This window comes from Priapulus caudatus, unplaced genomic scaffold (assembly GCF_000485595.1).
Source record: "Priapulus caudatus unplaced genomic scaffold, Priapulus_caudatus-5.0.1 Scaffold391, whole genome shotgun sequence".
Lineage (NCBI taxonomy): Eukaryota > Metazoa > Priapulida > Priapulimorpha > Priapulimorphida > Priapulidae > Priapulus > Priapulus caudatus.
This window is the reverse complement of record NW_014577452.1, coordinates 188,407-201,597: the sequence shown is the minus strand read 5'-3', so window position 1 is coordinate 201,597 and position 13,191 is coordinate 188,407. Positions and strand designations below refer to the sequence as shown.

The 13,191-nt window shown below is 45.1% G+C and overlaps 1 protein-coding gene across 1 annotated transcript in view; it reads left to right on the top strand.

The window, feature by feature from the left end:
• Positions 1-12,124, top strand: part of LOC106809852 (membrane-bound transcription factor site-1 protease-like) — a 21,528-nt gene extending 9,404 nt beyond the window's left edge. Inside the window, 12 exon segments of the mRNA XM_014813082.1 lie at positions 5,638-5,662; positions 6,151-6,333; positions 6,705-6,877; positions 7,481-7,596; positions 7,921-8,075; positions 8,291-8,375; positions 8,378-8,416; positions 8,634-8,711; positions 9,959-10,111; positions 10,372-10,494; positions 10,619-10,745; positions 11,663-12,124. Of these exon segments, the coding sequence (XP_014668568.1) occupies positions 5,638-5,662; positions 6,151-6,333; positions 6,705-6,877; positions 7,481-7,596; positions 7,921-8,075; positions 8,291-8,375; positions 8,378-8,416; positions 8,634-8,711; positions 9,959-10,111; positions 10,372-10,494; positions 10,619-10,745; positions 11,663-12,002 (1,597 nt within the window). The 3' untranslated portion in view covers positions 12,003-12,124.
• Positions 12,125-13,191: the final 1,067 nt, after the last annotated feature.

The window sequence follows — 13,191 nt, the reverse complement described above, 5'->3', positions numbered from 1 at the left end:
CGGAAAGAGCGAGACGTGGGAGAGAGAACGGTGGATAACACACGGCGTAAGGAACTACTGTGAGTAAGTCAGCGCGAGGGAAGGAAGGGCCGTTTGCTTGCTTCCTGTGTACTGGGAGGGCACAGTCCGAGTCTCGGACCTATGCTGAGAGATAGAGAAGATAGCAGAAAGGAAGGCAATGCTGACAGCAGCCAGAGACAGAGGACGTTGGAAAGATATATTGCGGCACTGTAATGGCCTAAAAAAAATTATAGATTTACATTGGTGGGAAAAGCTTCAATCTCGTGCTCGTCGAAACTGGACGTGAAAGTAGGACATTATCAGGATGTTATTTTTAATCTGCTTTTATGTACGCGGTGATTTTTTTCATAGTAGATGCTTGTGGACCGCTTTGTCTTTTTGTGTTGGAAAATCTTTTGTGCTTGAAACTTGTGCTAGGAAATGTGTGATCGTTTCTTGAATTTTCAGTTAATGGTACGTTACACTATATTGTTAGACAATGCTTAAACACATTCTTTCAATTAGAGTTTGACTAGCCTTAAAACATTTTATCGAAAATTGAAATCAGTTTGTTTTTTTTTGGCTGTTTGATGTGTAGAAGTGACAAAGGTTGTCAGGTCCACATCGGTGCTGTGTGTCAATAATAGGATTAGAGGTTTAAATGATGGATATAATGGAGCACATGCGCTTAAGCGTGGTTTCGTAATGCGTGTCGCTGCTATACGCCATACGCCACGTCGTTACAGTCTAAAAAATACGCAAGAGTGAGAGTAATCTGCACGATATAAAATGTTCACTGCCAAATGCTGCTTAATTTCTTGACTAGTATTGGGTGATCGAACTTTATCGTAACTTGTTTGGTAGAGTATAATATAGTGGTCAGAACTTAAGTCATTTGTTTTGTAATATAGGAAGCCTTATATGTGTGTTTTCTTGTTGTATTTTGATGTTGTTTTGTTTGTGTTTGATTGTGGGTTTGTTTAATCGGACATAAAGACGTTTCTCTCGTGGGGTTGAGTTAGGAAAGTCATTAGGGTAGAAATTTTTTTTTAGAATTTGTTTAATTTAGGTTAAAGTCGTAGATCAGCGGGACGCTGACATCGATGACAAGGGTAGTCATATCTTGAAGAAGGCGGGAGTAAATGTACATATGATTTACAGATGTTACATAAATTATTTTAGGACGCGGAGTGCGGCCTAGACTTAGGGTTGTTTTAGCTGGCAGTTCTATATGTAGACAGAGCGTCGCGCATCTTGTGCGGCTAAATTTGATGTTTAGGGAGAATCTGATAAACGTTCTTCTAAGTCGGGCGCTTTCTAGCGGTCATGTGAAATCGGAGGTAGGACGCGTCTGGTGAGAACGCGGCGACATGGTGCGCTCATGATGTAGAGGCGTTTTTGGGGTAATATATTAAAAGAGAGAGAGAGAGACGGGAGAAGGACAGAGATGTAGGAGTCGCCAGAGTCTGGTTTTCGCGTCGCGGAATTAAGCACGCGCTTACGGCGGCCCCTGTGCGCAGTTCTCTTTGTCTCGCTGTGCAAGAGGTGACTACACTGTTTGCAAAATATTAAAGTTTATTCAATTTAATTACACAGTTTAGATTCCTTTCAATATATTCATCTTACTTCAACAACGTACTTCAATCGTTACATGTAGCATGGGCTGAGAAACTCTGCATTATTTATGTCGAACAACACAGATTCGTCGAGACTCCTCCTGGAAAAATTTTGACCTGCTAGTTTTGAGCATGTCCAGTTTGTAGTCGGATTCCATTTCAAAACAAAAACGGCCCTGACAGATCAGCTTTGACGAATAGCCACAACTACACGAAATACCCATCTACACTTTTCACGCATTTCTAGAGTCCGTAATCATCTACCTTGCGTGCGTAATGCCAAATTAGTTCCTCAGTACCGATATAACTGCAAGGAAACTCGAAATGACCATCCAGAAACGAAATAGTGCATAGTTTGTGTGAACACCAGTGGCGACTAGAGGGGGCTGTGGGGGGAGGGGGGTTGCCAACCCCCGTTCAGCCACTGCTATAATTGGCATGATCCAGTAAAATAATGGCCCAAAAAGTCAGTCTGCCAGGCTGATAGGAAAACTGGGGATTTCCGCCCAGTGACCACACAGCTGCCCTGAGAACTTTTCCAGCATGGAGGGGCATGCCTCCGGACCACCATAGCATCCGCGCTGCCTTCGGCACGCCTTCACTCAAGATATATATCAACTCCCCCCCCACACCACACTCACGGCTCCTTGAAAGCTAGACCGCCCCTGCAACACTGTGAATAATTGGCGGAAGACTTTAGCTATGACCTCTTTTTAGCACATCTCGGTTATTTTCAACTTCTCTGCAATACGCTTATTTGCATAAACAGTTTGATTTTCAAGCAAACTATCCTGGCAGTATAAACGAGCTAGCTGAACAGTGAAGCTATACAAACTAACAAAAAAACAAGTATTTCCGAGTCCTATTAGAATCCACGCAACGCACGCACACACACACACACCACACACACAACACACACACACACACACACAACACACACACACACACACACACACACACACACGAAATAGATTAGATATATATATATATATATATAATACGATTAAAGGGATATGAACACAGCTTACATCGGTTGGTAGAAAGGGCAATCATTATTTATACCGCTTTATTTTATGCTACCCGGCGTTACTTTTTAGTAGTTACTAGTTAGATATTACATGTTTAATTACTATACTATTTGATTCTTGATATTGATGATATACCTTGCGTCGACAGGATATGCGTATTATGACGCAGCGTGATGGGCGTGGTGAAAATTAGGCGCCCTCGGCCGCGACACTGATAGTGTACGATCACGCCCAGGACAAAGGTATCATTAACTTTACGAGGTAGAATTATTTAACTTTTTATTGATTTGAGCATTAAAATCTTATGCTGTATCAATCAACTTGTCCTCAATGATTTGATTCTTAAAGATATGATATTGAACATAAAGTTAATGGTAATTTCGCCGCCATTAATAGTTCTGATTCTTAAAGAAATGATCCTGACAATTAAAGGAATGGTAATCTTCGCCGCCATTTAATAGTTTGATTCTTAAAGATAATGATTTGAACATTTAAGTTAATGGTAATTTCGCCGCATTTAATAGTTTGATTACTTAATTAATGATCAACATCAGCCACTTTAATAATCGATTCTTAAATATAAGTAACTCAAATAATAACACACCAATAAAAGTTTGCCACGCCTGGCAATCGCATCGTCAAGAATTGCAGTTCACCAGGACATCCGACGCCGTTGTATTTTTACCGCCCTACCACGCATTGCACTGCAGACAGTAGTCACAGTACACAAGTTAACCTGGCAATGCACAGTTAATCATGTAACTTAACTGTTTGCGTAGACCGACTCGGCTATCTTATATATACAAGCGCCCAATATACCGTCTATGGTAGTGGCTGCGCGATTACTTACGCATTAATTAGTCGTACGGTAAAAATACACGCCCCCCGGGGACCCCCCATAGTTATTTCTTTTCATGGCCACTGATAGTATCCACTTTGTTGTGAATTGAGACACGGTTTATTGAAATGTTGCATTATGTAGTTCTGCATGTTGTTCCAAATATCTTGCATATTTCCTAATTGGGTCTCTAATGGTTGAGCATTAACTTAGTAATCAAAGATAATTCGATCAAACAGACTTAAGAGTAAACCCATAAGTTGGTAGTTTGATCCTTTCAGTGTTGATAGTTTGAGCATTAACTGGTGATCAAAGATGCATGATCACACTGAAATAATGATTTTAACATTAATGTTAAGCAAGTCGATCATATCTTCCAGTGATTCTTAAACTCTTTAATAGTTTTATTATTAAGTTCATGATCATTCGGAGATGAATTTAATGTCAATGGCCAAGTTGATTAAGTTAAAATTATTTAGTAATACTCGAACTCTGAACTTTAATGATCTGATTATTAAGTTAGATAATTCTCACTATTAAACCCTTAATGATACATTTTTTCCTGGGGCGGTCCTGCGGCAGAGCCATTCAGGGATTTCCAAGTTCCAATGATGGTCGTGAAAAGAATAAGTTTTTGAATTCCCTTTATAGCTTCTATAAGACCTCATTGACTGCAAGCTTGTTGTCGTTTTTGCACCTGTGCGCGATGGACCCATCCTGTTTGTACTTGATTTTGGGATCGCGACACTTCCAGAAAGAAATTGTGGAAGGTTGAGTCGCGTTCTCTTTATGCGCCGTAGTGACAATTCGGCCAATTATGTGATAGTAACACTGCAGGTTAAGAGTTTTTACTCATGTTTTAATTATTATCTATTTACTCGTTGTTTGATATCGGTGCCAAAAGCTTTTAGCTTATTTAATTAATGTTCCATTATATACCGATGAAAATAAATTTGTTGAGGAAGTTGAAAGAAATTGAGGAAAGAATTTTGTTGAGAAGGTTGAGGTCGGGTTCTCTGTATGGCGTAGTGAAGATTCCGGCCAAGTTATGTGATAGTAACCACGCAGCTTAAAGCAGTTGTTATTAGTTTTGATTATATCTATTTGACTCTTGTTGATAAATCGGTGCACAAAGCTGTTTAGCTTATGTTAATAATGTTCATTATACTACCGATGAAAATAAATTCTTACTTGAACTTCGAACTTGAACGCCGGTTCAAGTATTTCTACCGCGGTCAAAGAATGAATATCTTTGCAGCTTACGATCACTAACAGTCAAGCTGTATATAATGACTGTTATTATATGAAGTATTAGAGAGCACTGTAAGCCAACTAGATAATACCTATTATTTTCTATGTCGGACCAACCCGATATTTCTGTCGTTTTTATGCAAAACCAAACCAAGGTTCGCGCGCCAGCGCGACAGTCGTTCGCGCCACAGCGCCACCCCGTGGAAACGTTTTCGCGGTGTGTGTTTGGACTATGTCAAGATGCGACGCTGCCGTTGTAGTTTTGTGATTTAAACTACAATAAATACTTTCTATAGTTTCATGTGATTTTAGCTGTCGATATTGCGTCCACATTTTATCACTGCGGAAGTTATAGTCTCAGACATCGTTTAACTCAGTCTTAGTTAATGCATTGTTTTCGAAGAGCTGACAGAGGATTTCAGGCGCAAATCCACTTTAGCCGTTTAGGCACCTTGGCCTTATGATATCAACGAAGTTGATGCACCGATTTCTTGTGTATCATCAACTGATGCACGACTTCCGTATATCAAGTTATATTTAATGCAAAGAACCCTAAGTCATAAAGTATAACGTAGCGCTTATGTATCACGAAGTGTTTAAGCGTTACGGCTAGGGTTAGGGTTTTGCATCATTCCTTGATATCAGTCTGTGTGCATCAGTTAAAGTCGCAGCAATGCGCAGCCAAACGCTAATTCTTCATACTAGATAGCAAAATACTTCGTGTCATGGCATAACTCATATACCTTATGGCAAAAGAAACTCTAGCTTCCTCCCATTGACTGCCGTCCAACAAGAAAAGAGTGTGCCGAAAATCCAGGTAATCAGCGCCACGCCTAAATTGTTTCAAACAACTAACATCGAAGTCGTGTGACGTGACAACTCTTAAACATAAATGCTAATGCGGTGTCACAGGGAAAATACTAGATAAGGTAAGTCACATAGTGTTCAGTTTGTTTTAATATGATATATAAGTGTCAATTATGTTATTGTGTCATACATAATTCTTAATTATGTCATAGTGTATGTATGTTGATATTTCCCTTTCATATATATATATATATAATTTATCTCTCTCTCTCTCCTCCCTCTCTCTCTCTCTCTCTCTATATATATATATAATATATATATAATATATATATTTATCTCTCTCTCTCTCTCTATATATATATATATATATATATATATATATATATATTATATATATATATTATATATTAATATGTATATTATATAACGTGATTACCGTATTATGAAGTCATGACTTGCTAACACCTCTTCCTTAGTAACTATTATTTGATGCATGTGACTGTGTATATTCATTACAAAAAAACCAATTACTGATTCATTCTGCGTGCGTCTTCCGTACGCAACAACCGCGGCGGCACATGACGTTGAGCGTGGCTTCATTGCGTTGCAGCCCACCTGGCATCCGTACATCCCGCAGTTCGGTAACTACATCGACGTGTCGATCTCCTACTCCAGCGTGCTGTGGCCGTGGTCCGGCTACCTCGCTGTGTCCATCTCGGCGACACCGGCCGCAGAGTCCTGGGAGGGCACCGCCGCCGGCCACATCGAACTGACCGTCGAATCTCCGCCCCAGGTAACCCCACCCGCTGTACTCCTTTACCCCCATATCCTTTCGCCCAGGTAACCTCTCCATCTGTATCCCCACCACCTGTAAAATTAATGAGCCAATGAGGATCATGAATTTAATTGGCAACTATTCATTAATGAGTCTATGCATATGTGATAACATTTCTTTCCAACTCATTTGAGCATTGGAAATAACTCGTAAGGTAGGCAAATTGTAATACTATTATTGATACAATAAATATTGCCCTTAATAGCAGCATAAGGTTAGTTACTTTACGTAACGAAACGAACGTTAACATCGCATTGTATTACGAAGACGATTTGTATGGTTACGTGAGATCCGTGTCGTGTCTGACGCGCTCTCTGTGTCGCGTGTAGGGTGATGAGGTGGATCCTCGCATGTCCGTCCTGAAGCTGGCCATGAGGGTGAAGATTGTGCCGACTCCTCCACGCAGCAAGCGTCTGCTGTGGGACCAGTACCACAACCTGCGCTACCCGCCCGGATACTTCCCCCGAGACAACCTGCGCATGAAGAACGACCCCCTCGACTGGTGAGAGTCAGGAATAATTAATAATAGCGGCGTATGACTGTCATATTCCAATAGAGAAAAATGAGAATTCCACATATAGTAAACTTATTTGTCTACCTATTACCTCGACTGATGAGTGTCGTTTCTTGGCGTGTCAGCTTTAAAATGTCAAAAAAACTTCCTGATAGGGGGTGCGAGTATTCCTGTGTTTTTATGCAAAATACATGCCCTAATAGTTCTGCTAATGGTTTTCATATTCTGCTGCTACTGTTGCAGCTGTTGCTGCTGCCAATGGTTGCTGCTGCTGCTACTGCTGCTCCTGGTTGCTGCTGCAATGGTTGCTGCTGCTGCTCTGCTGCTACTGCTGCTCGCTCCTGTGTTGCTACTACTACTGTCTCTGCTGTTGCATCACCTCTACTCCTGCTGCTGCTGCTACTGCTGCTCCTGCTGTTGCTACTACTACTGCTCCTGCTGTTTCTACTACTACTGCTCCTGCTGTTGCTACTACTACTGCTCCTGCTGCTGCTGCTACTGCTGCTCCTGCTGTTGCTACTACTACTGCTCCTGCTGTTGCCATCACCTCTACTCCAGCTGTTGCTGCTACTGCTGTTATTAATGTTGTAGGAATGGTGACCACATCCACACGAACTTCAAGGACATGTACCAGCATCTGCGAAGCAACGGCTACTTTGTGGAGGTGCTTGGAGCTCCGTTTACGTGCTTCGATGCCAAGCAGTATGGTGAGAGCCGATTCCTTCATGAGCGTACATACGCTTAGAAGCACGTCTCCCAGGCAACTATATACCGGGGTCTGCTCGTGCGCGGGTGCGAGTGTGTGTGTGTGTGTTGTGTGCGTTGTGTGTGTGCGTGCGTGTGTGCGTGCATGCATGCACGGGTGTGCGTGAGACTTGAGTGCGTGCGTGTCTGTATGTGTGAAACATCTGTATGTGTGCACGTCTGCGTGCGTGTGCGTGCGTGTGTGCGCGTGTGTGCGTTTATGTACACCTCCATGCGTGTACACATCTGTTGCGTGTGTTCACGTACGTGTCTTGTTACGTGTGCAGGCGCCCTCATGATCGTCGACGCAGAGGAGGAATACTTTCCGGAGGAGATCATTAAGCTGAAGAGGGACATAGACGAGGGTCTGGCTGTGCTGGTGTTTGCTGACTGGTACAACACCACCGTCATGAAGAAGGTCAAGTTCTATGACGAGAACACAGGTAACTGCTGCTGCTGCTGCATGCGTATGAGTGCACGCATGCATGCGTGTGTGCGTGCGTGCGTGTATATACATCAATTTTTAATGGTTTTTTAATAGGATTTAATGTGTTCGATTGCGATATATCAAATTGTACTGATCAGTAGATGGCGCCACTGTTCGATGCACTGAACATTCTGCACGGTCATTGTATGAGAACCTCGCCCTTGCTTTTCAGGCAGTGGTGGATGCCAGACACAGGTGGCGCTAATGTTCCAGCGCTGAACGAGCTACTGGCGCCGTGGGGCATGGCGTTCAGTGAAGTGTCTACGAGGGGGAGTTCACACTCGCAAACCACGACAGTGAGTCAGTCTTTTCACTTCCAGACTTCCTTAACAAATTTCATGTTTACCCGAGCAATCACGGTGTTGTATGTAAAATCAGGAGTAATTAATAATAGTGGAGTGTGACTGTGATATTCCAAAAGAAGGCAATGAGAAATTCCACATATAGTGGCTTAATTTGTCTACCTATGATTTTGAAAGGGATGTGTGAAGGTTGAAATGTCTGTGTTTACAGTGTACTACGCATCTGGAACAAGCATCGCTAAGTTCCCAGAGGGAGGCATTGTGGTTAGGCAAACGCTCAAGGATCAGGGTGAGTTTCTGCTTGTTCTCACTCATATTCTTTGATCTGTATGCTCTCTCATTCTTACTTCTTAATCTTACTCGCACACTACTATTTCTCACGTTCTCTTAGGTTTAGATGTCTCCATTTCTTTTTAGTTTTTAGCTCATCTGACATAGTCAGATGCAGCTTGTAGAATCGCATGATCGTCCGTGCGTGCGTGCGTGCGTCCGTGCGTGCGTCCGTCAACAGTTGGGCACAAAATCTAAACGGCTCGCCGTACGGATTCGACAGTCGAGAGCGTGGGGGGGGAATCCGAAAACGAGTTGGATGTTGAAGGCTGGGGGTCAAAGGTCAAAGGTCAAGAGGTGTAAAAGAAGGGGGAACATTCCCTCCTTAACTTAAGGTATAGGGAGGAAAGGCAGAACGGCTCGACCTAGGCTCGTGATAGTCGGTGTATAGCATCATGGTAAGAAAAGCCATCACTGTGCTGAAATTGGAGGTCACAGGTCAAAGGTCAATGGGGAACAGGGCAGATATTAGAAATTTTCTGAGGACATGGTCTGACAGAGCGATTGAAAAATGTTGGCAGGGGGAGGGAGGTGAGAGGCAGGAGGGAGGGAGGTGGGACGCAGTGGGGAGGGAGGTGGGAGAGAAGGACCCCCCGCCCTTTCTAATTAAACTTGGAGATCCATGCTCATATGTTGAAATGTTTTATGTCAACGTCAATGTCATTCATTAACTTGTATTTGAATTGTTATTATTGTTCTTGTTATTAGAATATAGAGATTAGGTGGGTGCGAAAGGGTAGCTGATATATTTGTTCGAATTGGCTACGAAAGTCAAACAAGAATAAAGAAGACTTATGTATAAGACGTCTTGCTATGCACAAATGAATTTATCAGCAGAACACCAGACACCAGATGAGCCCTGTCGCACTGCGGCACTTGTTATTGTTATATATAACTCATTCAGACCATTTTCTCTCCGTCTTTCCCTCCCTCTCTCCTCTCTTTCTCTCTCGTGCTTTATCTCTCTCTCTCTCGGTCATTTTTAAGTTCTTCCTCTTCCTCGGAATCTGTAATTACCTATCCTCTTCTTTTTAAATGACATTCGGCGCACCAGAAAATCTCAAGCTTTCACCGGTTACGGAAACATTAGAGTAAGTAAGCGGTCGTGCGGCTGACACGGGAACCGATTCGTGCTGCGGTGAGACGCGTCTGGCTGGTCTCACTCCCGTCGCGCATTCTCATCGTGTCTCTCTGCCGTCTGCGCAGGTTACGAGGTGATCAAGGGAGAGACGGAGACAGCAGACGGGGTCGCCGTGCTAGGCCTGTACCCCACCGAGGAACCGCGGCTCAAGCCGCAGGCCGGACGCATTGTCCTGTACGGCGACTCCAACTGTCTGGACAGCAGCCATCTCCAGAAGGGTATGTCACCGACACCAGCACTCCAGATGTCTATGGACTCGGCACTCCATTCCAGATATCCAGATTTGCAGAATTGACTGTTCTAGTGTCATGTGGGATGGGCTGGGACGGATTTGTATAGGTTGGTGTGATGTGGTCTGGTAGAGTGTGGGATGGTGTGATATGGTGTGGTAGAGTGTGGGAGTATATTAGTAGTATATTAATATATTACTATTATTATTATTATTATTATTTACTAATGCTAGCACACCATTCTGCAGACTGCTACTGGTTACTGGATGCGCTCCTGCAGTTTACAACGTACGGCAAGATCCCACCGGCATTCAAGAACTTTGCGGGCACAGCGCTGCCACCTGTTGTCAACGTGCCACAACGGATGCCAGGTACGTAGAGTCGGTAATGAACAACGCGCAACAGTGAACGAGAGAAATCAGAGTCGGATTACGTCGCCGTGGCGACCGCGATGGCATTCCTCGATCTAACGTGACTTTATCCACTTCTGTCTAGATAATCGCCTCCACCAGTATTCGAAGGTTCTGGCCAATCAGCTCGGAGCCCCGCAGCCACGCCCCCTGCCGGCGTGTCCGCACCTCGTGTGGACTCTGGCAGAACCGCTGAACGAGTCGGCACCAACGTAAGTGCCCCTGGTGAGAGCGATCGGAGCAGTGCCCCCTGGTGAGAACGATCGGAGCAGTGACGCGGGGATCGCTGCGGCTGCAATCCAGCAGAATCCTGGCGCCTCCGCGTTTTCACGTTTTTTCGTGTTTTTTTCTAGTAGGAAATAAAATTTCTGTAGCAACACTAATGCACTGTCTATCTGCTCTTTCTTTCTTGCACTTCTTTGCCGTGTGCGTACTCTGCAACATCTGTGCATGCGCTTCTTTCCGCAGTCACTTCCGCATCCTTCACATGACCTTTCCTAGACATTGCCATGCACTGTCGGTCTTTCCCAATTTGTCATTACATAATCTTTTTCTCGTTCCGTGCATCATCGCATGTTCCTATTTGTCATTACATAATCTTTTTCTCGTTCCGTGCATCATCGCATGTTCCTATTTGTCATTACATAATCTTTTTCTCGTTCCGTGCATCATCGCATGTTCCTATTTGTCATTACATAATCTTTTTCTCGTTCCGTGCATCATCGCATGTTCCTATGATTTAATGCATATTGTAACATTTGCTTGGTATGGGGGCGGTGAGGGGTCTTTCTTACAATTTCCGTCTCACGCTTGATTCCTCCACGGGCTAGCATGTCTTCATCTATATTCATTCTCTCACTTGCTCACAGAACCATTCAACAAATGTTCCCACTCATCGATCATCGATGCCTGTCGCGACTAATGCTGTGTAGATGCACGCTCGCTTTACCTAGCTACTGGCACTCTAAATATAGAACAGGGCAAATTGGGCAGCAGGGATCATTCCGGCTAACGAAAGAGAGATCTAGATAACTCTGAAGACAGACAGACAAATGACGTCTGCAATGCTGTGCGCGTGCGTGGTCCCTGCATGAGTGACGGCCGCATGCCGCTTTCTTCGTTGTTGCAGCAACTTCTACAAGCACAACAAGCTGCTGTCGGTCGAGGTCGCCGACGTGCTCCCCCTCGCCGCGCTCGGTAAGCCGCCCGACGGTCTGCCCGCCGCCGCGTTCCCGGACGACGGGCGTGCGCGCTGGGACCACCACGGCGTGCACAGCGCGGTGCTGCCGCCGGGCCAGGACGTCGGGCAGACGTTGCCCGTGCTCGTGCTCGCCTGCGTCTGCTGCGTTGCGCTGTTCGTCGGCAGCCACCTGCTGAAGCGCTTCCGCACGAAGCCGCGTCGACGCAAGCCGCGCCTCAAGCGCATCCAGCAGGCGATGCAGCATGGAGGCAGGATGCCCGCCGTGTAGCGCGGAGGAAGGATGCCCGCGGTGTAGCGCGGAGGAAGGATGCCCGCGGTGTAGCGCGGAGGATGCAGGATGCCCGCCGTGTAGCACGGAGGATGCAGGATGGAGGCAGGATGCCCGCCGTGTAGCGCGGAGGATGGAGCATGGAGGAAGGATGCCCGCCGTGTAGCGCGGAGGATGGAGCATGGAGGCTGGATGCCCGCGGTGTAGCGTGGAGGCAGGAGTAGATGATGCAGTGTACTGAGGATGCAGTAGCACACGGAGGGTGAGGTCTGTAGTGTAGACGGTACAGTGTTTGTGAGCTGAGCGTGCAACGATCAGAGGGTTTTGCGCACTGTCCTATGCATTCCTACGTGAATGGATCCACTCTCGTGGGTGTGCGTACACACTTCATTGCTTTACACTGTGTAGTTACATGAACCGAGTATTGTGCACGCGTGTGCATGTGCCCGCGTGCTTTGCATTGTAAATAGTGACAGACGTGTCGTAGAGTTTCGTTACGTAGAATTCACACACGCATGCATGCACGTCCTGATGCACACACATACACACGCACATGCCATCGGTGTGTGCATGCGTGCGCGATAAAAATTGCTATGTGATACATATGCCAACATGTCTGCACATGGCTGTGCATGGCCATACATGGCGGTGCATGTTTGTAGTGACTATGTATGTTTGAACACGACTGTGTATATCTGTCTGCACATTGTTTGGCATGGCCGTGCATACATGGCTGTGCATGTATATAAATGGCCGTGTGTATTTGTACATCGTTGTGCATGTGGATGCGTGGCTGTGATGTCATGTCTGTACATGGCTTTGCATTGCCGTACATGGCTGTGCAGTTCTGTGCATGTCTATAAATGGTTGTGCACGCAAGTACATGGCTGCACACACACACACACACATGTACATGGTTGTGCGTGGCTGGACTTGGTTAGACATCATTGCACCCAGTAAAGCTGATAGGGTCTATGTCTCTCTGGGTACTGCCGGAACGTACCCTGGGTACGGTCCGGTATACCGGAACGTACCCTGATACTAAATACTACTATCTAATATGCCGGACCGTACCTCGCCTACTCCACTAACGAGTCTAGGGAGTCGCCTATGCCTACTCCCTAACCCTAACCCTAACTATAACCATAACCCTAACCCTAACACTAACCCTAACCATATCAGCTAGACG